The sequence below is a fragment of the Lynx rufus genome, unplaced genomic scaffold, assembly GCF_022079265.1.
Source record: "Lynx rufus isolate CCGP_SWC_20201006 ecotype Redwood Valley unplaced genomic scaffold, mLynRuf1.p SCAF_18, whole genome shotgun sequence".
Lineage (NCBI taxonomy): Eukaryota > Metazoa > Chordata > Mammalia > Carnivora > Felidae > Lynx > Lynx rufus.
In genome coordinates this window covers 5,922,153-5,949,641 of record NW_025814832.1, presented here as the reverse complement: position 1 = coordinate 5,949,641, position 27,489 = coordinate 5,922,153, and the positions used below count along the sequence as shown (strand labels likewise).

The 27,489-nt window shown below is 55.0% G+C and overlaps 1 protein-coding gene across 5 annotated transcripts in view; it reads left to right on the top strand.

The window, feature by feature from the left end:
* KSR1 (kinase suppressor of ras 1) overlaps window positions 1-27,489 on the top strand; it is a 162,906-nt gene that overhangs the window by 114,610 nt on the left and 20,807 nt on the right. For all 5 annotated transcript variants that reach the window (XM_047080754.1, XM_047080750.1, XM_047080752.1 and 2 more), the window contains 10 exons: window positions 4,426-4,885; window positions 7,047-7,051; window positions 9,732-9,792; window positions 14,074-14,157; window positions 15,710-15,771; window positions 15,873-15,979; window positions 19,120-19,288; window positions 23,539-23,593; window positions 24,801-24,849; window positions 25,663-26,042. In XM_047080754.1, the coding sequence (XP_046936710.1) occupies window positions 4,426-4,885; window positions 7,047-7,051; window positions 9,732-9,792; window positions 14,074-14,157; window positions 15,710-15,771; window positions 15,873-15,979; window positions 19,120-19,288; window positions 23,539-23,593; window positions 24,801-24,849; window positions 25,663-26,042 (1,432 nt within the window). The remainder of the gene's footprint in view (window positions 1-4,425; window positions 4,886-7,046; window positions 7,052-9,731; window positions 9,793-14,073; window positions 14,158-15,709; window positions 15,772-15,872; window positions 15,980-19,119; window positions 19,289-23,538; window positions 23,594-24,800; window positions 24,850-25,662; window positions 26,043-27,489) is intronic.

Below are 27,489 nucleotides of genomic sequence, written 5' to 3'. Positions count from 1 at the left end.
CAGGCCTGTCCTGGTTCCCTGGGGCCCCTGCCTTTGCTGAGGCCAGTGATGGGGGTGGGGCAAGCGTGGCCCAGGGTTTCTGAGGCAACTTGGAAAAGCCAGAGAGTGCGTGCTTGGCCTGACCTGAGATAGAGGGTTTGCATCCCTACTGCTCAGCCTAGTATGAACCCAGGGAAGCTTTTGCACATCGTTAGAGACCCCACACTGGTCCACTGGGTGAGCCCTGTGCGATTTTCCCTCTTCTGAGCACGTCTGTTGGGCTCGGAACCCCCAGTGGCTCCCTGCATTCCAGCCCTCTCGGCACCCCGAGCTCACCCCCAGCCTGCCCCCTGCCTTCTCCTGCCCCCATTGGCTGCGGGGCTGTGTGCTCAGATGAGAGAAACTATGGTGTTTCAGCTGTGAGTGTGGACGTGGCCACTCCAGGCAAAGTGGGTAATCCTGGTATTACGATGAGTTCCTTGAGAGTTATTTGCAGGCTTTCTAAATCTTGCCTTGGAAACAACTTCAAACACTGTGACTTAACATGCTCAGTACCACACCAGTAAGGCTTTAAAGTGAGCCTAATGAATGGAATTAGCCCCGTTTTTAATTGTCGGAGCCACCTGTCTTATTTCTGGCTCCCTGAGGCTCAAGGAAGGTACTGAAGTTTATATTCTCGATTTTTTTTTTTTCCTCCCAGAGGGGATTGGGCTTGATTTCTGTCTCGGCCCCATTATACCGAGTCCTCCTCTGACACAGAGCCTAGCGTGGAGAGCTTCACTCGGTTCAGAAGACCTCCACGTACCAGGCCTCCCAGCACGTGCCAAAGAATAAACGTGAGAGAGACGTAGCCTGCGTTCACGTCCCCACTCACAGAGGGGACTGAGCCCAGAGAAGGCAAAGGCTTAGCCACGGACACACAGCAGTCAGTGGCAGAGCCAGAATTCCAGCCTCAGTCTTTGTTGGCAGCAGGGTTGTTTCCGCGTTGCGGAAATGTAGAACAACTTGGTACCCAAGCTGGGACCGTGGGGTGACTCGTCAGCCTTCCCTCCCTGTGCCCAAATGGTAAAGAACTGTGGAGGCACCAGCCATTGAGGGATGGTGACCCATTTGTATTAGGAAGGTTCCTGTCTGCCCGTCCTAGGTGCCAAGATAGGGAGATCACTGACTCATCAGGCACTAAATTTATTAAGTCAGGCGCTTGACGTGTATGTGGCGACACCCTTCTCAGCGGTGGTGGTAAGTGCCTGTTGTAGCTAGACCATCGGAAGCATTGGGTGGATTGTCCAGGGTCCCACAGCTGGCACACGGCAGGGCTGGGCTTCGAACTCGGGTTTCTTCCTCAGAGGGTGCTTTTTCTACCATGCCCCGGAGGAGGCCTATGGGGAGGAGGGGGTCTTTTCTGTGTCCTTCTCGTCTGGTTTCAGCTGTGGTACCCCTACGTCCCCAAGAGGGTCCTGGCCACACCTCACCCCAGTGGGTCTGCCCAGTGGTGGCCAAACCTCCAGGGAATCTTCTGGGGCCGAGGTGGATACCACGATTGCCCAGTGTCTCAGATCATGCGATCAGTCTTGATTGCACCTAGAGCAGTCTAGCTGCCATAAAGGTGGACTGTGGATTCTGCCTGCCTGGGCTCAGCACTCTTAGAATCCGTGGGACCTTGGTCTGTTTCTTAACCCCACCGTGCCTCAGTTTCCTCATCTGTACAATGGAGGTAATAACAACATTCTCTCATAGCGTTGTGAGGAGGAACTGAGTTAAGATCGAGTGCTTAGACCAGAGCCTGGCATATATTAGTGTTCTTTTCAGTATGAGGCTTGAGGAGTCCTAGAAAATGTTGAAGCCACTTGCCTTGTGGCCACTGGTCTTAAGAAAGGTGAGTGAAGGATGGTTCTCTGTGCCAGAGGCTGATGAACAGGGGAGATCATTCCTGCTGATACTTCCTATCCTTCGTCTGTAGCTCACATTGCTAATCACACCCAGGTTCTTCCTGCTGAGTGACTCCGGAGTCCTTCTCAAGAGCCACTGCTGGTTAACTGGCGTTGGCATGCATGTCAAGACCCATTTGCCATCCCTGAGCTGGCTCAAAGCAGCGGTGATTAAAAATGGGTAAATTAGGACCACCTGGATGGCTTAGTCAGTTGAGCATCCAACTCTTACTTGCGGCTCAGGTCATGATCCCAGGGTCATGGGATCAAGCCCCATGTCGGGCTCCACGCCGAGCATGCAGCCTGCTTAAGATTCTCTCTTTCTTTTCCTCTGTTCCTCTCCCCCCACCCCCTCTCTCTCTCACATTAAAAAAAAGAAAAAGGGCGGTGGTGCCTGGGTGGCTCAGTCAGTTCTACATCAGAACATCATGATCTTGCGCTCTGTGAGTTCCAGCCCCGCATCAGGCTTGCTGTTCTCAGCCTGTCTGTGCAGGGCCCACTTCGGATCCTCTGTCTCCCTCTCTCTGCCCCTACCCCACTCCCGCTGTCTCTCAAAAAATAAGTTAAAAAGTTAAAAAAAAATTATTTAAAAAATGGCAAACTGAAGAATTTGGGGCTTGTTTCCTTGGGTGGCGGACTTGGCCATTTTTTCATCCCTTCAGTGACAGGCATGCCAGCGCCTCCCGTAGGCCACTGTGTAAGTTACAGTGTAAGTCATGGCTACGGTTCTCTGGGAGCAAACACAAGGAGCACACACACAGGCCGAGTATCTCACTCTGCCGAGTTGATTCATGAAGAGAAAGTCACCATGTAGTAAGGTAGGAGGAAGGGTCCTTGAAGACGGAGGGAATGTACAAGAAACCCTGGGAGTCTCGAAGGTCGCTTCCCTCCACTGTGCCAGATAAATGGCCGCGTGGGCTTGGCCACCTCTGATGACCGAGAGCTCTTTACCTCGCAAGGCTGGGCCGGATTTGTAGGTTATTCAGAATGGATGGCCTCGTGGGAGGAGGCCTAGTGCTGCGGTTGGGATCGAGGGCTGCCTGACCTCGGCAGTGCGTGTGGCCTCTCTGAATCTCCGTGGCCTCACGTGGCCCTGCCTGAGTCAGGGTACAAAGCACAAAGTAGAATAACTCCAGTGTGGAAGTTCATTTTGTCTGGAGTCAAAATCTGCCTTCCTGTACTTTCCACTCACTGGAGGCAGGTGTCTTTTCCTTCCCCGCAGCAGGGTGTCTGGTTATGGGCTCCTTTCTCTCTGCCCCCAACCCTCTGGAGTCTCCTCATCCCCTGTAAGCACAAACCTAGTGTCCTTAGCAAGCCCTCCGAGACCCCTCCTGAGCTGGCCCCGGGGGGGACTGACCCTCCGACCTCATCTCTTGCTTCTCCCTGGCTTGTTCTGACCTCTCAAGGCACAGGGAACTCTGTAGTTCCCAGAAGGTGCCGTGTGTTCCCTGCCTTTGCACGTGCTGTTCCCTCTGCCCAGTACACCTGCTTCACCTTCTTCTCTAGCTGGCTCAGCCCAGGCTCCTCCTCCTCTGGGAAGCCCTCCGGGCTGTTTAGAGGCTGTTCATATTCCCTCAGTGCCCAGACAGCTCTGTCTCAGCACACTGCTGTCCCCTCTTTGGACCCTTCAAGCACAGTGAATGTCTTTTTCATGCCTTGACGTCCAGCATGTGCTTGAACGAACAGACAGACTGTGCCATTGAGCTGGAACTGCACAGAGCCCCAAGGTCTCCGGGGCCAACTGTGTGGGCGGCCAAAAGGACAGCCTCTCAGAAAGAAGTGGCTATTGACCCTTTCCTCATTGGATCTCTTTCCCAGCAAATTCCCAGGGAAGATTACTATTGAAGGTTGGGACACCCCTTTCCTGATGTTTGAATTTTTTTTTCTTTAAAAAAAATTTTTAATGTTTAATATTTTATTTTTGAGAGAGAGACAGAGTGTGAGCTATGGAGGGGCAGAGAGAGAGGGGGACACAGAATCTGAACCAGACTCCGGGTTCTGAGCTGTCAGCACAGAGCCTGACACAGGGCTCGAACCCACGGACTGTGACATCATGAGCTGAGCCGAAATCGGATGCTTAATCAACTAAGCCACCCAGGCGCCCCTGAATTTACTTGACGTGGAGTTATCCCTTTCCCACATCCCAGCTTCCCCTTCCTGACTCTTAAAGATCAGTTACCACTTCCCTCTCTAAGGTCACCCATTTTTGGGTTGGGTGTCCTGGCTTACTCCCCACAGACTTGCCAGCAAGAACCCTGGACAAGCCATTCTCTCTCTGGGCCTCATTTCCCCTCTATAAAATGGGGACAGTGACATCTGTGCTGGTGCCCTTGAGTCACAGATAACACGGGCAATGACACGTGTGCATGAGAAGGCCTTTACGAAGGCTGGTAGCTGAAGCCTTCTGGTAAGGAACTGTGCAGCATTGGACAAGGTGTTACCCTCTCTGGGCCCCGGCCACCTCACCTGTAAATCTCTCTAGCTCCAGTCATCTGTGACTCGACTTCTTGGCCCACAGGAGGGGAGCACAAAGATGACTCAGGCTGGAGTTCATTGGACGCCCGGCGGGAAAGTGGCTCGGGGCCTTCCGCGGACACCCTCCCGCCAGCTGGCCCGCCCTGGCCCCCAGGGAGCACCCAGCTGGGCAGAATGGGCAGCGGTGCCCAGGGCCCACGCTCCGTCTCCGTGTCGGCTCTGCCCACCTCGGACTCCCCGACCCCAGGCCCCTGCGAGGGCCTCGCGGACACCTGTATCCCCCTGCACGCCAGCGGCCGGCTGACCCCCCGCGCCCTGCACAGCTTCATCACCCCGCCGACCACGCCCCAGCTGCGAAGGCACACCAAGCTGAAGCCACCGCGGACGCCGCCCCCGCCCAGCCGCAAGGTCTTTCAGCTGCTGCCCAGCTTCCCCACGCTCACCCGGAGCAAGTCCCATGAGTCTCAGCTGGGGAACCGCATTGACGAGGTCTCCCCAATGAGGTGAGTGTTCCTGCCAGGCTGGGGCTCAGTTTGCCAGTTCTGCCTACGGCTTTCTTGTTACAAAGGTAACACAGGCTTTATTTTAAAAGGACAAATAAAATCAACATGGAAGCGTGCAAAGTCCACTCTCCGGGCTACGTTAACAGTGGGGACTGAATCCTGCTAGGTTCCTTCTGGATATGGACGGACGCACACACGCGCGCGCACACACACACACACAGACACACACACACACACACACACACACACACACACACGGTGCCATGTATCAGTCAGGATAGACCGGGTTATGCTGCAGTAACAAATAGCTCCTAGCTCTGTACATCTTAAAACAACAAAGATTTCTTTCTTGCTTATGCTGCCTGTCCATCATGGGTTGGCCTCATTCTAGATCCCAGGCTGACAGAACAGCCACTTTCTGGATCATTGTCTGGAACATTCCACTAGGGCAGAGGAAGAAAGAATTTTACATGTTAAACACTAACAGTTAAATGCTCTTTTCCTACAAGTTCCACTCACCATTTGTGACCCTACTCAAACAAAGCAACCAAGCAATGTCAATTCTCCCATGTGCCCAGATGGAGAGAACTAGAATATCTGGCTGAAATCTCTGATGATTATCAAATACTATGGGCTCTGTTCTATAACCTAGTTTTTTTTTAACTTCTTATCTCTGAGAATGTCATGTCCCCACATCTTAAAGCACTTTACTCTTTCTGTAAAAAATTTTCTTAATTTATATACTTAAATAGGTACTAAGTGTCACATGGTCCAAGATGCAGACGCTTTGTAGCACATGTTGTTTGTCACTGTAGGGTAGACACTGTGAAGTTACCCCCACCATTTTTCCTTGGCCACCCCCATTCCCCTTTCAGAGCTAACCAGGTTATCGCTTTTGTGTATACCTATAATTATTCAAGCTACCTCATCTTTTTAACTTTTTCGTATCATTTCATTGTATAGTTTAACTCCTCCCCTCCTGAAGGACGACCTTCAGGTCATTGTCAGTTTGGCTATTACAAAAATTGCCCTTGTCAGTGTACCCTTGTGGGCGGGGCAGAGGGGAAGGAGGGAGCTTTCTCTGGGTGCCTCCTACCTTCCTGTACCTCTGAGTCCAGGCTCTTTTTCCTGACATGTGCTCTCCTTTTCTGGTCTTGGGTGGGCTGACTCCCCCTGTCCAGCGAAGGCTGTCTTGGGTCCCGTATGGGATGGGCCCTGGACATCTCTGATGGCTTTGAGTATGTCACCCAAGGAGAAGAATGCATGCTGTGACCCACCCAGACACCCCCGGTCAGCCCATCCTGCTGGGGCCTGGTCCCCTGCCCCCTCCCCAGAAGGGACTGCAGCCTTCCGCCCCTTCTGGATCCTCTTCTCCCAAAGAGCCCAGTATGATTACCATGTGGACACATGGAAGTGGGTCATCAGAGGGCATCTCGGTGGGTAAACCCAGTGCACCTGTGTCTCATTTTCCCCTGAGAGGAGCATCCGGAGGGGTCTGGGCACAGAACAGAGCCTCAGGCAGATGGCGCCACTCACATCCCATAGCTGGTGAGCTGGGCGTCACCCTGGGATTCTGAGTCGAGTCCACACAGAGCCACTAGAACTAGCACTGTGGTGGCCTGCGTCTTCCCCAGCTTTCTTTGTCGCCGGGCCAGCGGCAGCCCCTGGGACGAGCTTGCTCAGGACACGTTCCACCTGGCCCTCCTTGGGGACCCCTTTCTGTTCTCCTCGCCCTCCTACTCCAGCCACTTCCCCTTCTCCTGCCTTGACCCTGAGCACCCCTCCCTGCGGGGCTCTGGACACCCGAGGTGTCCCCTCTTGCGGGAGGTGATCTCAGAGACCGTGAGCCTGTTTCCTCAGTTGTGAAACAGAGCATACCATACGGTGTTGCGTGGCTGGCGAGGCGTAGATAAGCTGATAGACAAGAGCGTGCAGCGTGGGAGCGCAGGAGTAACTTCTGTGCCCACAGGGGGGCCCAGGGAGGGCACTTCTAGCCCTTCCCATCGAGGAACCGTGCCCATAGTCTGGCCCCATGCCCCAGGGGCTCAATGTCCTTACCTGAGGACGTTGCCCGCTCTCTCCCAGTGAGTGATGTTCTGGGAAACACACTGAGCCAGCACGGTGACATCATCCCACTTTTTCTCTTTTTTGTCTCCTGCAGGTTTGGTAAGAGCGATTCATTTTCGTCCCCTCTGCCACCCGGGAGTCGTGTTTGTGCTGCTGTCCCCGTCAGGGGTGGATTTCTTTGACCCTCTCTCAGTCCAGTCAGCCTTTCCACCACCCAGAAGCAGAGGTGCTGGGAACCACCCCAGGAAATAGCTCTAGGACAGGTGGCCTTAGGATGTCACGAGGTGGTCTCAGCCCAGCCAGGAGCTGCTCTCTGCGAAGCAGGGACCTTGACGTTGCCATGGGCTGTGGGCAGTTCCTCCTCAGGCCCCATCTGCACCCTGCCATCCCCACAGGTGACCTCTGGCAGGGAGCCTTGTCTGCTGAGCCGCTTTGGTAGCCCAGAGAGACATGCAATCTGTCTGGTAACAAGTGGATGTTAGCCGTCCTCAGAACCCAGCTGATGTCAGGGGACCCCCCCACTTTGGGAGAGGAATAACTCCAGGGGCAATAATGTGGCTTGGCTCTGAATGCAGCCCCGAGAGATTGGGGGGTGCGGATAGAAATGCCCCTTTGGGAGGGGAGGAAGAAGCCCGGGCAGCCCCAGATGGCTTTTCCTGCCCCTCCACCTGCAGGGTGGGAGCAGGTCCTTGCACATGGCTGTGCTGTAGGGCTTCTCTCCTGAGTCAGAGCAGAGGGCACCAGCCATGCCTCCGGAGCCTTTTAATTGGCACAGTGGAAATGCAGAGACGTCTGGGTCTTGCCTGAGCAAAATAGCAGCTTACTTTCGTCCTGAGCTGGCGAAGCAGAGTGATGAAGCTGTCAGCAGGGCCTTAGTGATCAGGCAGGGGTAGCAGGCCACAGCTACACCAAGATGAAGCTGGCCGCGGGACCACCAGGGAGGCATGGGGTGAGCAAGGAGTGAGGCCCCTTCCCCAGGGCACGGGTGCAGACTTCAGGGCCCCTCCCGGAACCTTGGAGGAAAATCCAGCCCCTGAATCCCTGGGGCAGCCTGCTCCTGTCATCCTCCTGGCTGCTGTTGTAGTGCAGGGACCACGGCAGGGAGACTGCCTGCCCAGCTTGCCAGAGGCAGAGCAGGGTCTTCAGGGTGAGTATTTTGTCTGGATCAGGGGCGGTCAATGCCTAGCTCGTGTGCTGTCTCCCCTCCCTCCTATCCTCTGACCGCAGCTCATTACAAGTCGGTCATGGGTTGTGTTCAGAGATACATGGTTGAAATCTCATTTTTCCATAGTCTGTTTCTCTTAGGTTGGCGGCCTAACCCCTGTTAGACCCATATGCTTTGATGGCCTTGGCTGCTCACAGTGAAGGGGATCCCAGAAGGGAGTTGGGACAAGTCAGCCCCAGGGCAGGTGTGCCAGAGAGAGCCCTGAGGGGTGTGATGGTGGGTTCCTGAATCATCAGGGAGCAGGAAAGGGCTTTTTGGTCCTGATCAAACTCCCCTTGTGGTGTGGGAGGAGGAGTTGTGTGCCGGGCCAGCACATGGGGACAGGGGGTGCAGGGATGTTGCTGACTCTAAGGACAGGAGACAGCTAGAGATCCCTCAAGCGCCATGTTCCTGACCTTTCTGGGGTATGGTTCCTGTTGATAACTGGATAAAAGTTTAGACCTTCTTTCCAGGGAAAAGCCCACAAAGTTCTGCTTACCAGTCCAGAGGATTCCCAGAACCCCTGAAGCCCATCCATGGTCTCTGAGAACCACCCCCAGGCGGAGATAGGCAGCGCTTAGGAGGGGCAGAAGCGGGAGGGGGGAGGGGAAGGGGTACACAGGTGGAGGAGGGGCAGGAGGGGGGTGCACAGGTGGAGAGGGGACAGAAGCAGGAGGGGGTGGGGGAGGGGAGGGGGTGCACAGGAGGGGGAGGGGATGCACAGGTGGAGGGGGGCAGAAGCGGGAAGGGGTGGGGGAGGGGAGGAGAGGGGGTGCACTGGTGGAGGAGGGGCAGAAGGGCAGTGGGACACATGGGCTGCCTGTGGATGGAGTGGTTGCTTCCTGCTGCTCCTTGATGCCCAACCTGTAATGCTGTAAACACTGGGAGGATGCTATTCTGATGGGGAAGCCCAGGATTAGGACAGGGAGAGCCCAGGGTGCCCCGTGGGAAGGCAGACAGAATGCTCATCTCAGGGCTCGTTGCCTGAGACTTCCCCAGCGGCTGGTGGGGCTGGGCCACCTGGGAGCATGGTAAAACTCCACGTCGTCCTTGCTCTACCCGCCAAGATCAGGCACTGGTGGTCCTCAGAGCGGAAGTCTCCAGGTGCTTCTGGCTGGAAGGGTACCAGATGTGCTGTATAGCTAACCAGTCTCAAATCCTCTGCCAAGGGCCGCACAGCTCCTACCCACTAAATAGGAAGTGACCAAGCCCTTGCAAGCCAGTGACCTGTGGATTCTTGTGGGATGGGGTGTAGGCGGAGACTTCTGTCCTCAGCTTTGCTCTGCCTGCAGCCCTCCCTTCAAGCCTGCCTTCCACTTCAGCCAGAAGCCACACGGCGGTGGTTTCTGAACCATCTGTGGGGGCCAGGCAGCAACGTTCGTAGGAGAAGAAGGCCGGGCATGAGGGTCACCACGCTGCCCTAGTCTACCTGGCCTGTCCTTGTTTTGAACGTTCAGGGAAACATTTACCTACTATTCAGTGAGTCCCCGCACCCACCCGGCCTGTGGTCTCTGATCTAGAAGGTCCTAGGCACAAGTTTCCTCAGCCTGCTCGACCTGGCCTCTTTCCCTGCAGATCTCCCGTACGGATCCCCACAGATGGTACGAAGGGACATCGGGCTGTCGGTGACTCACAGGTAGGTCCAGCCAGTCTGGAACAGGGATGGGGCACAGCTGGGCTGAGACCTGCATGTACCATGCTCCTCATTGCAGGTGGGGGGGGGCGCGGTTTGTCCTGATCCCTGTTTCTCGGGGACTCTTTGCCTCTGGTCTGTCCATCACCTCTGTGAACATAGCCCTGCACCCACCTGGAAGCCCTGCCTGTCACCAGCGGTCGTATGGACTTGTGGGTCCTCCCCTACCCCTCCATGTGTCTCTTCCTCACCCTGCTGAGGGAGAACACAGGTCCCAGGAGAAACAGGCTCACAGTCTCCCGGAGGAGGAGCCGAGAGCTTCCTGCGGGTCCAGCACCGGATCTCGTCGGGCCCACACCCGGCCACGCATCAGAGCCCGTGGAGCTTTGAAGCTCCAAACCCCAGGCCCCATCCCTAAAGTTCTCTGCTTAGCAGTCTGGATTTCTCACAACTCCTAGTCGCGCTGGTGCTGGTGTGAGCTGGCATAGGCTGAGATGGGCCCGTGACGTGGCCTGGCCGGAAGGCTTGGCCTCAACACTCGTGGAGCTGGTGTGTGGCACCAACAGTAGGTGTGCACGGCATCTCCGCAGCCCGGACAACCAGCAGAACGGTGCCTCGGGATGCCTGCGCTCTGGCCGTCCCTTGCGAAAGCCTGCCGTGAGCACAGCAGGGCACGCTTGTTGAGAGCTTTGCAACTTCGCAGGGCCTCTCATCTCCTCCGGGAGTGTGAGCTACCGTCCAGCCTGGGAGGCCAGCCTGGAACTCTTGCCCAGAGGTGGAGACCCGGCTATGGCTCCGAGGGCCTGAGCAATTTGCCTGAGGTCGTGCTGCCAGTAAGATAGGGATCGTGTCCCCTAGATGGCACCCAGACACCCGGAGACTGGTCAGGGCTGATCCCCAGACGCTAGAGTACCACCGACGAGAGGGCCTGGCTGACAGTCGGGACAAGCCCTTCGAGTGCAGGTCCCAGGGCCTCCCTCATCTGTACCCAAGGCTCCCAGGATGTGAGAGAGCCACTCAGCACAGGACGAGAACCCTACCCATTCTGCCTCCGTGGGTTGCACGCCAGTAATCTCTCTGAGCCTCAGTTTCCCCCCGCCCCCGCAAACAAGACTTCCTCCCCATCCTGTGATGAGGATACAGTGGGGTGATGTGCACCTGGGTTTCACGTGTCCGGCACTGGGGAGCACTTGGTGGACAAGCACAGGCCTTAGCCCGAGAGGGGCCCGTGTCGGCCAGGATCTGGGGCACGCCGGGATCAGCTGTTTCTTCCGTCTTGGGTGCACCTGCCTTCACAGAGGATGTGGGCTGTGTCAGCTCGCCCCTGAGTGTTTCCCGGGCTGCCGCTTCCTTCCACCTGGGGCAGCAGAAGCTGCCCTCCAGCTAGGGCAGCAGCAGTCCCCTTGTCTCATATTGCCGGGCTGCCCCACCCTGGTGACATCACCGCCCCACCTTCTGGGTTTTTTTAAACCCGTGTTCCAGGCCTCCCTAAGAAGATCTTAAGTGTTTTGGACCCCACACCCCTTCCTAGCACTTGTCTCTTCTCAGGCCCGGACCTCGCCACCATTTTGCCCTGTTTTCATGATTTCCCTGGTGGAGGCCGTCTCAGATACCACTGAGCTGCTCCCTAATCCCTGCTTTTGGCATGAGAGGAGATTAAAGCCCAGAGAGAGTATGTGGATCCCAGGGAGGCAGGATCAGGGCTCCCTAAAAGGCACTTCATGGGGTAGGGGGGCACCTGGGTGGCTCAGTCCGTTAAGCATCTGACTCGCGATTTCAGCTCAGGCCATGGTCTCACAGTTCGTGAGTTCAAGCCCCATGTTGGGCTGTATGCTGACAGTGCAGATGGAGCCCGCTTGGGATTCTGTCTCTCTCAAAATAAATTTAAAAAAAACTAAAAAAAAAAAAAAAAAAAAAAAGGGCCCTTCAAGCACATGGGTGCCTTTGTTCTAGTCCCTGAAAGCACCCATCTTGTCTGGGTGGAGACTGTAACCCTCTGGGCACTATGCATTCGCATATGTGATCTCCCCAGGTCCCTGGGAGGAGGTGTGCATGTTGGCCGCATTTGCAGAGGCCCTGAGGCATCCCACAGCCCATAGGTGGTAGGAGTCTCCAGTGCAGCCTGACCCCAAAGCCCATGCTCTTTCTCTCCTGCTCTGCCCTAGTGGTCTCTCAGAGGAGCCCTCACACTCTATGTTGAGGCCCCTGGGGTCCAGACCCTGCCGCGTAGCTTCCCAGTGTATGGCCTCGGGAAAGTCCCCTGACCTCTCTGGTTCCCTTGCCTGTGTACTGAGAATCTCAGACCCGCCTAACTCCCCAGGGGTAGTTGTAAGAATTGAGTGAGCTCATGTTTTATGGATGCATTGCAAACCCTTCCCCAAATACTGTTGCTGTTTGTTCTGTTGCTCCTATGATACTCCACGCTTTGAAAAATCCTCCAAAAAAAAAAAGTGAGTTCTTTCCGCCCTTAGGCCTCCCCACCCTGTGGACCGCCTTAGACTTTCTCCGGAGGACACCACCCGCTCAACCCCCATCCATCCTTCCGGTCTATCTTTTGTGGGTTTTAAATTTTTTAAGTTTTGATTTACTTTGGATTGAAATACATTCAGAATTCAAGAGGTAGAGAAGGGCGGCTATGTACACAGTCCTCTCCTGCTGTCCCCAGCCTTCTAGGTCCCCCTGTAGGCAGATCTGGGCAGTTGGAGATAATTTTTATATAAGCAAATACATATGTATATTTTTTGGTCTCCTTTTTCTGTTTTCACCAAATACTACGTATATTATTGACACTGTTCTACCCTTTGCTTTTTTTTTCTTTTAAAAATGGAGGCGTCTTCAGATTCTATGTCTCGCTCTCTCTCTGCCCCTCCCCTGTTCATGCTTTCTCTCTCTCTCACACAAAAATGAAACGTTAAAATTTTTTTTAAAAAAGGGGGGCGCCTGGGTGATTCAGTCAGTTAAACGTCCAACTTGGGTTCAGTATATGATCTTGTTTTGTGAGTTCAAGCCCCCCGTCAGGCTCTGCGCTGCCGGCTCGGAGCCTGGAGCCTGCTTCGGATTCTGTGTCTGCCTCTCTCTCTGCCCCTCCCCTGTTCATGCTGTATCTCTCTCTTTCAAAAATAAATATTAAAAAAAATTTTTTTTTAACAGGGGCATCATTTCCATAGCGCTGAGTGCACAAATTTTTACATATGGACACACCCATGTGTACCACACAGGTGAAGATTCAGAGCATTCCAGCCCCCCCAGAATTGACCTTTGGCCCTTGATAGCACTACCACCCAGAGGCGACTGTTCATTTATCATCATAAGTTACTTTTTCTGTATTTGAATTTTTTAAAAAATTTTTTTAACGTTTATTTATTTTTGAGACAGAGAGAGACAGTATGAACGGGGGAGGGTCAGAGAGAGAGGGAGACACAGAATCCGAAACAGGCTCCAGGCTCTGAGCGGGTCAGCACAGAGCCCGACGCGGGGCTCGAACTCACGGGCTGTGAGGTCATGACCTGAGCTGAAGTTGGACACTCAACTGACTGAGCCACTCAGGCGCCCCTGTATTTGAATTTCATATAAATGGGGTCATGTAGTACTTTTTCCCCTGATAATGTAATTTGGAGATCATTCCATATTTGCACAAAAAAGAGCTTTCTTATTTTCTGGCCTCATGGCGTCCCATTGCGTGATCGGACCGGCCCGTACACAGTCAGTCGCCGATACACTAAACAGCATAGGTTGTTTATAGTCTTTTTTTTTTTTTTTAAGTTTGCTTATTATTTATTTTGAGAGAGAGAGCAAGTGGGAGAGGGACAGAGAGGAGCGCGAGAGAGAATCCCAAGCGGGCTCCACGCTGTCCGCGCAGAACCCGACGCGGGACTCGATCCCGTGAACCTTGAGATCACGATCTGAGCTGAAATCAAGAGTCAGTCACCCAACCAACCGAGCCACCCACACGCCCCCGTTTGTAGCCTTTTACTGCTGCAGACACGCTGCGGGGAGTAACCTCGTCTGCACATCGCTTGACACCCGCGGGCGTATCTGTTGGATAAATTCCTAAGACTGGAATCGCTTGGCGTGCACGCTTTACGAGTCGGGCAATGAGGACTTTGTGGCTGGGAAATCAGAATGCCCAGGGGGAGCAGTGACCCCGGGCGTCCCTGCCCTCCCCGGGAGAGGGTTCCGGTGGCTCCGGGATGGAACCCGGTCTGCCGTCTCCCCGGGGCCCTGTTCTGTCCGGGCTCTGGCCTCCCAGCCGCGTGAACGTTTTCCGGTGTCCACCGCTTGTAGGTTCTCCACCAAGTCTTGGCTGTCGCAGGTCTGCCACGTGTGCCAGAAGAGCATGATGTTTGGAGTGAAATGCAAGCACTGCAGGTGAGGGGAGGGGAGAGGGTGGAAACCCCACGCGCTAGTAACAGTGCTACTACTCGATTGTTGGCCTGAGGTTAAGTCAGGATTCCAGGGAACTCCTTTGAGAGTTCGTACGTCTATTTGTGACCCCATTCGGCACACCATGGTGCGACCAGCCCTTTCGAGGGAGGTTAAGGACGCATCAAGCAAGACATTCCCGGAAGAAGGGCAAACTTGACGTGGGCTTTGAAGGATGAGCAGAAGTTTACCAGGGAGACCCAGGAAGAAAGAATTCCAGGCCTTTTTACCTTGCACAACATCGGGGAGGAAGGGAAGGCCGTTCTGGAAACTCTAAGGAGTTCTGAAGTTTAGCCTTACACAAAATTTAGCCTTAGCCTTAGTACACAAGATGGGGAGAAGGGGACAGGCAGCGGGAAAAAACAGAGATGGCTAGTGGTGTTCACAGAAGAAAGTTAAGGGAGATTGTATACAGATCTCACTTTCTTGTTTCGTACCATTGTGCTTTCTGGTAGGCCAGAAGGACGAGGATAGGGAGCAGTGTGGGGGGTGCAGAATGTTCTCTACTGTCTAACTACCCTCACCCTATGGAGCATGGGCCTGGAGTCTTTGCTCCCAGATCACTGCCCTCCATTGCTTTGTGACCTGGGGCAAGATGCTTGCCCTCTCTGGGCCTCATTTTTACAACTGGGAAGATGATTCCAGGCCTCTTTGTCTACCGGGCTTGCTCCAAGATTCCGAGCTAGTGTGTGGAGTACAAGCATTTGGGCTCCTGCCAGACCAGAGGCGACGGGTCTCATGCATGTCAGTTGGATAAATTGTGTTTTCCCAATGACTCCCAGACCACCAAGAGGACGCCAGAGCTTTCCCCCAGCCTAGGTCTCCTGTGGCTCCTGGTTTTAAATTGGGGACCTCCTGCTCCCTTTTAAGTAATGCTTTTCACGCGGAGAGCACAGAGTGCCCTCTCAGCCCCGCGCTGTCCTACGATTGTAGAGTGAGGTTGGTAGGGCCCTAACTGTTGACCCGTTGAGTCGTTGAGAACCCCGAGATGTGGTAGGGCAGGTAAGACCAAACTGAGGGTCGAGGTCTTTGCACTCTGGCCCATGCTGGCCGTCTGACCATGAGGCCCATGCTGGGCTGCAACAGGAGGGACCGCTCCTTGCATCTCTGGGATCCTCGGGTAATGCAGACATTCTCCTCCTTATGATTCTCTCTTGTTTTGTAAGTTCAGATTTGTCTTCAGCTTTCTGAATGTGGGTGGAGGGTCTCCCTTTCTTTAGAGGAGAGGGATAGACGTGGGACCCACAATGTTTAAATGGGTGTGATTTAAACTGTCTGCTGTGAAGATCAGGCAGACAACGGTGGGAACGTGGTCGTGCTAACACTGTCCACGTGGGACGTTCCAAACTTTTGAGTTGATGTTTGCTGAGGAATTTGTGGCGATCGAGGCGGTCACGAGTGGGTGTCGCGCAGAGCTGCCCGGCAAGGCTCAGGGCCCCGTGGATGCCCTGGGAGCCCCGAGTGACCCTCCGTGCACTGACCCTGCCTTCTTTACCAGATTGAAGTGTCACAACAAGTGTACAAAAGAAGCCCCTGCCTGTAGAATATCCTTCCTTCCACGTGAGTGTTCTGCCCTTTTCCGCTTTCCGGATTTGGGGGGGAATCTCCTCTGTAGCCTGGTCTGTTCTCTATTAATGGTTCCCCCTTTCCTTTTTAAATAGAACCTAGGCTTCGGAGGACAGAATCTGTCCCCTCGGACATCAACAACCCGGTGGACAGAGCAGCTGAGCCCCATTTCGGAACCCTCCCCAAAGCACTGACAAAGAAGGTACGCTGGGCGGCAGGAGAACCCCCCCTCTCGCCCTGGACTCCTCCCTGTAATGCAGAGATCTGGCCGGGAGGGGGGCGTGAAATCTGGGGTCCAGGACCAGAGGGTGGCCTTCAGGGATCCTATCTTTCGCCGTGTCCCAGACTTCACGTTTATGTCCAGATCGTAGTTATGTGCCCACGACCTGCTTCCTCTATTTTGACCTAACATTTCCTGAGCACTTACTATGAGTTGGGAACTTTTTCCACTGGTATTTCTTTTGGTCCTCACAATGGTTCTAAAAATCACATACTGATTTTCCCTCCATTTCAGATGACGAAACTGAGCACAGGGCCCCCCCGTGAGAAAGGGGCAGGCCCAGAGCAGAAGTCTCCGTGGCTGCCCAGCCCCAAAGCCTGGCCTTAGTCAGGGTACAGCGAACATACCTTCAAAAGTAATATGTGAAGGTGGATTGTGTTTTTCAGAGCCTGGGCGGGGGCTTCTCTGCTAATACAGACAGGTGCCCTCTGCAGTCACACAGACTGTCGAGAGTCTAACAGACCTGTCACGGTCCAGGCACAGATGTGTGTGGTGTCGGCAAGATGCCCGCGCTAATGATGGCTTCTGACGGCAGCCCCCTGGTGACCGTGCAGCCAGTGGCCTCCCCCCAGGCTGCTGTGGGTGTGGCTGTGGGTTTTCAAGTGTGTTGTGTCCCAGCCCCATACCAGGGCTTAGCATGCTAGGCTAAGCCTTGCCTCATGTGACTGAGGGTCACACGACTGGCTTCTCCAGGGCCACGGTTGCCTTCTGTGGCTTGGGCCGGCCTAGGTAGAGGTTTGGACAGAAAGAAGAGAAGCAGGTAGCGTGGCTGATGATGCAGCTTGGGACGGTGTGGGGGGGGGGCTGTTCTGGAGGGACCATGGCCACATCTCCTTGTCCAACAAGGGAGGCCACTGCCTCAGGGGTGACCTCTCTTATTTGCCTGTCCTTGTCTCCTGCCTCCCTCCACCTGTCATTGCATTTTCCCCCCCTGTGACATTCCCTCTAGGAATAGGGGTGTGGGGGTGAAGGACCACAGACCTGAGTTCCAGTCCCGATGAGTCCCCTTCCTTGCTTCTGTGACCTTGGGCAAATTCCCGTACCTCTCTGAGCCTCAGTTTCCTGGTTTGTAAAGTGGGGATGATAATGCTTCGTTCCAGGGTGTTGTGAGGGTAACAGGACAATGAACTCGTTTGATAGGAGCAGCGTGTGTTGTCCAGCCTGTCACAGATTAGGCGCATTTCCTCGGGAGGGATGCCGGGCCCCTGACCTGCCACTCCCACCCTGCCAGCATTGTTTTCTTGTCTGCCCTCCGCTCTCCGGTAATACCAGGTGCACCCCTATTTGCACCGTGTCCCCATACCCCCTCGCTCTCCCCCTGTCAGTTCTTCCGGAACCCACTCAGGGCCCCTCCTCCTGCATGAAGCCCTCCTGCACGCACCTGCTTGGCCCTGGCCCCATAGAGTTCTGGGTGGTGCCTTCTCTTATGTCACCAAGGGCACTGACCGCCTCTCATCCTTCCCTGTTTGTGGCCATAACACGAGCTAACCGTTACTGAGTGCCGAGGCGCTGTGCTGAGGGCCGTGCATTTGGCCTGTGTATCTCTCAGGGGCCAACCTGTCTTTCCACCCTCTTCTCCAGCCGCCCTGGCTCACACCGGCTCGGCCCATTCCCACCGCGGGGCTTCAGTGCCCACCGTTCCCTCTGCCCGAGACCCCCTCCTCGGCGTTTACAGCACTCAGCCCTCAGGGAGGGCTTGCCCGAGTGCGGGCTGAGGGACCCCTGGCTGACGGCCTGTCTTCCCAGCGGAGGGGTGCTCTGGATGGCAGGGCCATCATCTTGCTCCTGTCTGCTCCCTGACGCCTGCACTGGGCCTGGCACACGGTGGGCATGAGGAAAACTTCATATCAAACACTGAACACGTGAAAAACCGTGTGAAGCAGCAGCTGATACCCCATTTTATGGAGAACCACTGTGGCTCGGAAAGGTGGGGGGATTCGAACGAAGTCACACAGGTGCTGAGTGGGGGAGCTGGGATTGTCTGCCTCGTAGTACGTCCCCCTGCCCTGGCCGGCCTGGCCCTGAGGAATAGGATGGGACCTCGGTGGACCCAGCTCCCTTCCCATCCCGCGTATGGCACCAAGTGGTGGAGGCTGTCCCTGGACTGTGAGGCCCACTGCATAGCTTTGGAAGCTTCTGGAGTGCTCTGGACACCCCAGACGCCTTGGGCCTGTGGAAGAAAAACCTGATGAACTGAGCATTTAACCTAACTTGGCCCCACCTTTTTTTTTTTTTTAAGATTTATTTTTAAGTAATCTCTACCTCCAACATGAGGCTTGAACTTAGAACTTTGAGATCAAGAGTCACATGTTCTCCTGGCTGAGCCAGCCGGGTGACCCTGGCCCCAATGTTTTTGACCAAGGAATTCCAACCCTGTCCACCAAGGGATTGGAGTTTGGGTCTGGGAAAGGGGTCGGGGCCAGGGTCCCACCTAACGCTGACTCCCCCATAGCCCTCTCTCAGCTGGTCCTTTGACCTTGCTAGGGCCCAAACCACTGGGCAGTCCTAGCCAGTAGGTCTGCAGAAGAGTGAGGGGAGCATTTATCAGACACCACTGTGCACCACACACTAAATAAACACTTATCGGAGGCTGAATTTAATTCATTTTAAAAACCCTGCTATGTGCTTGGCTCAGAGCCAGGCACTGGGGGGTATGATGAATAGGGTCCCTGCCTTCACAGGGCACACAGGACATTCTGCAGAAAACCATCCAAAATGTCTTCCCTTGACAAACTGTAGTTCAAGTGCCCTGATGGAAAGTGCTAACTTTTATGGGAGCATGAGGAGGAGTGTGGTCCTCGCTGGGCTCAGGAAAGGCTCCTGGGAGGAAAGTATGTTTGAGCTGAAGAAGCATGAGCAGGGGTCGCCTAGGGGATGGGCACTGAGGTGAGGGACTCTCTGTGCCATCATCTCCTCAAATGTTAGGTAAAAACGTCAGGATGCCCCTAGCGCACCTCCTCGTTTTTAGGCAGGGAGGGGAAGGCCCCAGCGTGGGGGATGGGAAGCAGGCTGGGTAGGGCAGTGACAGTCCCTGCCCACTTCTGGCGTCTCTGGTCCTGCAGGAGCACCCTCCAGCCATGAACCACCTGGACTCCAGCAGCAACCCGTCCTCCACCACGTCCTCCACGCCCTCCTCGCCGGCACCCTTCCCGACATCGTCCAATCCATCCAGTGCCACGACGCCCCCCAACCCATCTCCCGGCCAGCGGGACAGCAGGTTCAACTTCCCAGGTACCACACCCTCAGGTCTTTGCGTGCGTTGACGATGGGGTGGGATACCCCTTCTCGGCACGCCCTAGCAGGCTCAAGGTCAAACGCTGCTGCCACTAAGAGCATTTGCTGGGAGCCAGGCACTGTGCCAATCTCAAGTGCGTTCCGATATTTAAACCTGATGAGCGCTCTGATGTACGTGCTGCTTTCGTACCCGTGTTACAGATGGGGACACTGAGGCTCAGAGGAAGTGGCTTGCCCACGTGAGAGAGAGAGCCAGGATCAAAGCGAAGTCTGTCTGGCACAAGGCCTGGGGTCTTGACACAAGCCCACGCTGCTGTCCCGTGTGTGGGCTGGCCTCTCGTGGGCACTGTTCACTCAGGGCTGCTGAGCTCCCAGGAAGCATGGCAGGCAGCCCAGGGAGCTGAGGCAGGCCCAGAAGGCCCCAGACTCTGCTGCTTACCTGCTCCGTGACCTGAATAAGCTACTTAACGGGAAGCTTTTGTTCCCTTTTCCATAAAGTAAGAGACCCTGTGAAGTTGGGGTTAGGTTATGCCCACTGTGCAGACGAGGACACTGAGTCTCAGGGGAGGTGCATGCTAGAGCCGACCTCTGACTCCACCACCGCCCCGGGCTCTGTAGGGCCGGGGTCTCCCTCCTCTCGGCCAGGCCTGGGGTGTCCCATATCTCCAAGAAGCAGAGTGGGGCCCACTCGCCTGTTTCAGGATGAGCCTAGGCCTCGGCCACCCTGGCAGCTCCTTGCAGTTGGCCTTGGCCCTCCGCGTATTTCGGATGGCAGAGGCCCAGAGGAGGGAGCAGCCACTGGGACACTCCAGTTTGCTCTGGGCCTGGTCAGGTCTGGCCTGGCCCTTGGGGCTCCAGGCCCGGGGGGACAGAAGCACAGCTTTTCCTGTGCCGGGGGACCCTCACGTAGCCTGCAGGAGGCCGGACAGCCTCTCTGGGCCCGTTTCACCAGGGGTTTCTTCTAGGGGTGCTGGGAGACCGAGATTTTGTAAGAATCTTCTCTTTTGCCTGTGCCTTCGCCTTAACACACACCTGGCTGGCTGGCTCTGTCCTGCCTCATCCTGCGCACACCCCTCTCCACCCCGCCCTCCCCAGGAGTGGAGCGATGGCCCATTGGAATGACCTCCTCTCCCATTCTGCTCCGTCATTATGCTCTGAAACTGGGTCTTTTGCTAAACGCCTAGTTTGGGTTTTTCTAAAAGGAAGGGCCTGTTTGAAAAACAATAGCCACAGAAAAAGCCCGTTTTGTGAGGTCAGTCAGAGCCGCTCAGCTTTCACTGTGGGGGAGCGAATCAGTTTATGGGGAAAGGCTGCCCGGTACCCCTGTTTTACAACACGACAGCTGTGTCAGAGTCCAGACCCCCCCAGCGCGTCCCCTTCAGGGGGACCCTGAAGACAGGTGGGTTTTTGTTCTGTTTTGGATGGTGAGAAAGTTTGCTAAAGCCTCATCACCTCTGGAGGTGAATGTGGGGCCAAGGGGGTGGAGACCATTCCTCTGCACTCGGCACAATTCCCTTTTCAGTATTTCACCCTTCTGGGCCCCTGCACGTTTCACAGAGAAGTGAGCCTGGGAGGTGAATGCCGTCAGCCAGGTCTCTGCAGCAGTGGGGCCACGAGCTCCCAACCCCAGTCCTCCCGGGAAAGCCCCTTCCTGGGGTCTCCTGCCAGCACCCATTTCCTTCCAGTTCTTTTTCTCCTTCCTGCATGGATCACCCTGTTCTGCCCCACCCCACCCCGTAAGCAGCCCGTGCCTGGCCCCCCCTCCTCCTTCGCTGCATTTGCTGTTCTGTGTGTGTGACTCACCTCCTCTTCTGTTTAAAGCTGCCTACTTCATTCATCATAGACAACAGTTTATCTTTCCAGGTGAGTCCTTTGCATGGTTCCACTAACTGGCCCTTGCTGTGGCCCCTGTGTTCAGCCCACCTGGGCATACCTTCCCCCGGGTACCTCCATGGTGCCTGAGCCTCACATGCACCTATTTTGAGAGCTGACTGTGTATCACAGCTGGGAAAAGGGAGCGGGGTGGGTAGGCTTGAGGTGGGCCCTTCACAGGGGCAGTGACTTGCCCGGAGGGACCTTGGCCTCCATCCTGTCCAGCCTGTTGCACAAAGACTATAGGCAACTTATCCAGGGTCACACAACTGACAGGTGGCGGAAATCCAGTTTGCAGAAGGGAGGGACAGACCTTCTTGCTGATGCCTTATGGGCACCTGTTAACAATATCTTCTCCTACCCCGTGAAGAGGAAACTACTTACAGAAAGGGAAGCCAATTTGGGGAAAGTCTGCAGCCTTCACTTGCTGGGGCTTCACCTGCCTGAGTGTTGCTGCGTGGCGCCATCTGCTGGCGATCAAGTAGAATGCAGCTTTATTTTAGAAATTTTCAAGGCGACAACTTTCAATCTCTTCTGATTGATTCCCTTCCAACAGAAACTGTTTTGTACACCTACTATGTGCCAACCTTCGCATTTGGCCATATTCATGCCCCCAAGGAGTTTTTGTGGTTAGTACTTATTTCTCCAGTTGAGGGTGACAAGCATTCATATAAGTAATCTGCAACTTTAATTCTTAATTTAGCCATATGAAGTCTCTCTGTGTTTAGACAAAGACTGTAGCTAGTTGTTTTTCTCATAGGTTAAACAGGCCTGTCTTGGCGTCTTGGTCTTTTGGTTATTCCAGGCTTTTCTGTTTGCCAGCCCAGCTCCATTAGGGGAGTGATTTGGAGCGTTTGTGAAGTTCTTACAGAACTATTAGTGTGGCTTTGCCTGGGCGTGAGCAGGCTGGCAGGGGTCAGGGCCCTGGGACTGGCCCCAGGAGGCTCTCCAAGCTGCCCCTGTGGTTTCACCCCCATTTTTGTTGTGGCTCCCCTCTAAGAGCCTCCCTGGTTACCAGCTCAAGGCCCAGTGTGCAAGGGAGTACTCAAAAGCATTGGGAAAACATGGCTCTTTTTCCAGAAGGATCCATCTTGCCTTGAAGATATGTTGGGGAAGGAGAGGGACTATATACCTGTTAAAAACAAACATGGACACATTGTGGAGTAGAATGCAAAATACACTCTAAATGTTTAAGGAAAAGCATGAGGCCTCAGAGACGCTGTTCCCTCCCACTTGGGGTGCGGTGTGGAGACATCCCCTATGCACGTATTATCTTCTGTGGAAATATTTGAGCTGTGTTGGAGGGGTGGGAAGGTCAGGCTGCCCTGGGTAGTGTGTGGACACAGGGTAGTGGTATCTTGGGGGGGCCTTGGCCGAGGCTTCCAGGACCCAGATCCCCCAGGAATGGTGCATGTGTGCGTTTCCCTGGTAGGAAGGCCCACAGCCTCTATCAGATTCTCCAGGTCTGTGAGCTCCCAGAATGTGGCGATTCAGATGACCTCAGAGGTAGCCTTGGATAAAGCTTTAGAGAAAGCTTGAAGTGGGGGGAGGCGTTGATGGCTGAGTTGGGGGGCTCTTTGTCCTGGAAGGCAGGGAGAGGGTGCTGACAGCTCAGCCACAGCCACCTACGGTCTTTCTTCTTTTGTTGACAAAAGAGGAGGGAGTGAAGGGTCACAGAAGTAGCCACGGTTTTGGGGTTCCACACTGGGGTGACTGTCTGGTGTTCCCCGGATGTGGGACTTTCAGTGTTAAAACTGGGAAAGCCGCAGGCTCAGGGTCAGCCCCACCTGCCCAACCTTTGGGTTCCAGGAGGTGTCGACTGTGTGTTTCTTCCTCTCCCCTGAGAGCTGCTTCACCCTCGGCCCAAACCCGGAAGTCAAGGGGGGGCAGGGCCTCTGGCTCCTGCCAGAAATTTCCAGCAGCTGAGCCAGACACCAGGTGTCACTGATGAGCCATCTGCAAGCCCTGCCCTGGGCCTCCGCTGGCCTCCCTGAAGGAGTCTTACTGCTTTCAGAGGATTGTTGCACCAGCTACTGCCTTTGAGCCAAGATGGAGAGTCTCACCCCCATGTAAATAATACGCAGTTTGCTTTTACCACTTGCTTATATGGGGTCATTTGGCCACAAGGAATTGGGGTTGACTGGGGAATCCCAATCGCGTACCTGCACAGAGCTGTGGGAGCAAAACCACGTGCCGTGGAGGTTGTGTCCATGTTCCGGTTTAGGAGAAGTGGCCTGGAGCTCACAGGTGCAGCGCTGGGAGGGGCTGGCTGCTCGGGGAGGCACAGTTCTGCTGCGTGCACTTGATAAGCACCGTGTCCGTGAGGCAGCGGGGAGGGGGTCTCATGCTTTGTGTTTGCTTTTTGTTTCCCGCAGACATTTCCGCATTTCCGCAGGCGGCCCCGTCCCCTGAGGCAGCAGACAGTACCCGGTAGGCATCCCCCCCACCGCGTTCGCTTTCTTTCCCATGGGGACCTGCTAAAGCGGGACCCACATCCCTGACCACCTTCCACTCCACCTTTAAGTCTCTGAGCTCCTGCTCTGGGCCAGCCAGCGGGGGGGCACTCCTTGGGCTCACCCACTCCCCGGACCACCGACCTTGGCCAGAGGGTTTTGTCTGTCTCCTGTTGGTGTAGTCAACATTGGAACATATGTGAACCTGGAGCAGTCTTGTGACCCAAGACAGGTGGGCAGCGGCCACTCAGAGTTAGAGGTGCCTACTAAAAATAGCTCCTGTTTATGGAGCCCTTTCTCCACGTCCGGCTCTGCTGAGCCCTCTGCTCAGCCTGGTGGAGGCAGGTATTAAAGTAGTTGTCATCCTTGTACAGAGGAGAAAGCCCCCACGGAGGGGTTAAGACATTAGGGGTGCCTGGGTGGCTCTGGCAATTGAGCATCTGAGTCTTGATTTGGGTTCAGGCCATGATCTCTCTGTTCGTGGGATCGAGCCCCCCGTTGGGCTCCTCGCTGACAGTGAGGAACCTGCTTGGGATTCTCTCTCTCCCTTTCTCTCTGCCCCTCTCCTACTCTCCTACTCATGTGCATGTTCTGTCTCTCAAAATAAATAAACATTAAAAAAAAAAAAGAACAAGAGGGGTGTCTGAGTGGCTCAGTCGGTTAAGCATCTGACTCTTGATTTCAGCTCAGGTCATGATCTCACAGTCTGTGACAGTGAGGGTCCTGCTTGGGATTCTCCCTCTCCCTCTGCCCCTCTCCCACTCGTTTTTTCTCTCTCTCACCCTCAAAAGAAATAATCTTTCAAAAAAAAAAAATTGCACGAAGTCCCACGGGAGGTGACAGAGCCGGTTCTCAAGTATGATTTCAAGTCCCGCGTTGTGCTCAGAACCCCTGACTGGGCACCAGGTTTGAAAGGGTCTCAGTGGTTCCTGCCCACCCCTTGTCCCCCACCACCCTCAGGTTAGTTTAAAGAAGGCTGAGGCCGAAGAAGGGAGATGGGGTTTGGTCTTTGGCCTCCAGTCTGCTTCCACGACCTCCAGGCTGCCTTTCCCACAGCCAAGTGGGTCACAGTAAGGATGCAGGCCTGGTGGCCCTTCCTCGGACCTCACGATGGGGCCCTGCCCAGTTGAGAGCAGAGTGACCCGCCGCCAGGGTCTCCTTGACAAACCGTGTTTTACTCTCAGGCTCGACAACCAGCCAAAAGCAGACGTGTTGGAGGATCGTGAAGGGGAGGTGAGTGCGGGTGACGTGCAGCCCGGAGATGGTCCCTTCTCTCTCCCCTCCTCCTCGTCTCTGCGCACATAGGGGTGTGGGGAGCACGTGGGCGCCAGGCCCTGGGAAGGGCCCCGTCAGGAGCCCGCTGCAGCAGGTGCACAGCCTAAAAGAGTGATGAGGAGCACAGACCTTCTTTGTTTTGTTTTGTTTTGTTTTGTTTTTGAGGTTAAAGTAAGCCCTTCATCCCCATGATTCCCACCCCTAGCCCGGAGGCCTGGGGCCCAGCCTGGGAGACTCTAGTTCAGTGAGTCTGGCTTGGGGCCAGGCATCTCCACGATGTCAAAGCCCCCCAAGTGATTCTGATTGGAGCCAGGGCCGAGAAACCACCGTCTACATCCTTGAACCAAAGTGTCAACCGAGCCGGGCTCCCAGCAACGCACTGGGGTTTAGACCGATTTACTCCTGCCCGGAGGACAGTCGGAAACTCTGTTTAAACAAAGAAATGCCCAGAAAGGATAGATGGGGGTGGACTCGTCTATGCCAGCGGACGCTAATTTGCTTTCCTAGCGGTTAGATGTCATTCATCAGTCGATCTTGGAGATTCGCGAGAAGGGCCTCGGGGCCCACCTGGGCCAGGCGCCACAGTTTGTGGATGAGGACACTGAGGCCCTATGGTGCCAAGTGACCTGCCCCCTGGCCACAGCAAGCCGGAGCAGAGCTGCGGCTAGAGCCCCTGCCTCTTTCTTCCCTTACCTGGTTGGGGCTCTGGGCAGGGCGAGTTGGCTGAGCCCAGCTCTGCTGGCCCTCCCTATCCCTTCCCCCTCCTTCCAGGCCGAGGAGACAGAGGCCGGCAAGTCAGAGGCCGAGGACGACGAGGACGAGGTGGACGACTTGCCGAGCTCCCGCCGGCCCTGGCGGGGCCCCATCTCTCGCAAGGCCAGCCAGACTAGCGTGTACCTGCAGGAGTGGGACATCCCCTTTGAGCAGGTGGAGCTGGGTGAGCCCATCGGGCAGGGCCGCTGGGGCCGCGTGCACCGAGGCCGCTGGCACGGCGAGGTGGCCATCCGCCTGCTGGAGATGGACGGCCACAACCAGGACCACCTGAAGCTGTTCAAGAAAGAGGTGATGAACTACCGGCAGACGCGGCATGAGAACGTGGTGCTCTTCATGGGGGCCTGCATGAACCCACCCCATCTGGCCATCATCACCAGGTAACCTCGCCCCGGGGCCCTGTTATTTGTGTGGCGGTCTTAATGTGGAGAGGTACAACGGGGAAAACCAAAACAGGGTCTGATTTCCCCACCACATAACCCCATTGACATTAAAAAACAAAAGAAACAAAACGATGCCTAAGGACAGAGAATATCAGGTGTTCCAGAAAGGTACAAGATGAAAGCTAGTCTCCTCCCACCCCGCCTGGGTGCTTCTCCCCGAAGGTGGATATAGTGTAAACAGATGCTTGTCACGCCTTCTGTTAAAATAAAGAAATTTGTATACACTCAGGTTTTTCAAGTATCCATTCCTTTGTAAAGATAGCCCAGGTCCGGGGCGCCTGGGTGGCTCAGTCAGTTAATCCTCTGACTTCGGCTCAGGTCATGATCTCACGGTTCGTGGGTTCGAGCCCCGCGTCGGGGCTCTGTGCCGACAGCTCAGAGCCTGGAGCCTGCTTCGGTTTCTGTGTCTCCCTCTCTGCTCCTCTCCCGCCTGTGCCCTCTCTCTAAATAAATAAATATTAAAAAACAAAAACAAAAAACAGGTCCCACTAGTTCGCACCTGCTTTCTCCACTTGAGCGCAATCTTTAACGCTCACCCCACATTCCTGGCACATAGTTGAACCCAGTGGTGTGCTCGTAAACATTGAACCTTCGATTCCTGGGTGGTGGGGAAGGAAGCCCTTGTTTGTGCATGGGTCAATTCCTGTGGTGCGAATACTCTCCCCCCAGCTGATTTCAAGCTGCCACCATGACTTCACTGAAAGCAGGCTAGGCTCTGACGGATCCCTGGTTGCCCCCAGTATATTCAGCCCGCCCTCTTTTGCTGGGCACTTTGCTGTAATGAACATCTTTGTTTCCGTATGTTGGTGAACTTCTGTGAGTACTTGTGCTGGGCGAGAGTGTACGAATGTGGTGGTCTGATGGGCATTGTCTGTTTCCATCCCAGAAAGTGCTCACCCGTCCCCCCCAGCCTTCGGTGCATGACTGTCCATTCCCCCAGCACTGAGCGTGGGAGGCTGAAACGTTTTGACATTCAAACGGTTGTTGTTGGGTGTTCACCTTTTTTTTTTTTTTTTTTTTTTTTTTTTACATTTATTCATTTTTGAAAGAGCACAGGCTGGGGAGGGGCAGAGAGAGAGGGAGACATAGAATCCGAAGCAGGTTCCCATTTTTGAGCTGTCAGCACAGAGCCCAACGTGGGGCTCGAACCCACAAACCATGGGATCATGACCTGAGCTAAAGTCGGACGCTTAACTGACTGGGCCACCCAGGCGCCCTGGGTATTTACTTTTAAAATCAGGAACTGCAAGGGGCACCTGGGTGGTTAGGCACCCAGTTCTTGAGATTTCAGCTCAGGTCTTGATCCTCAGGGTCGTGAGTTCAGGTCCCACATTGGGCTCTGGGTGTGAAGCCTATAAATGAATGAATAAATGAATAAATATAT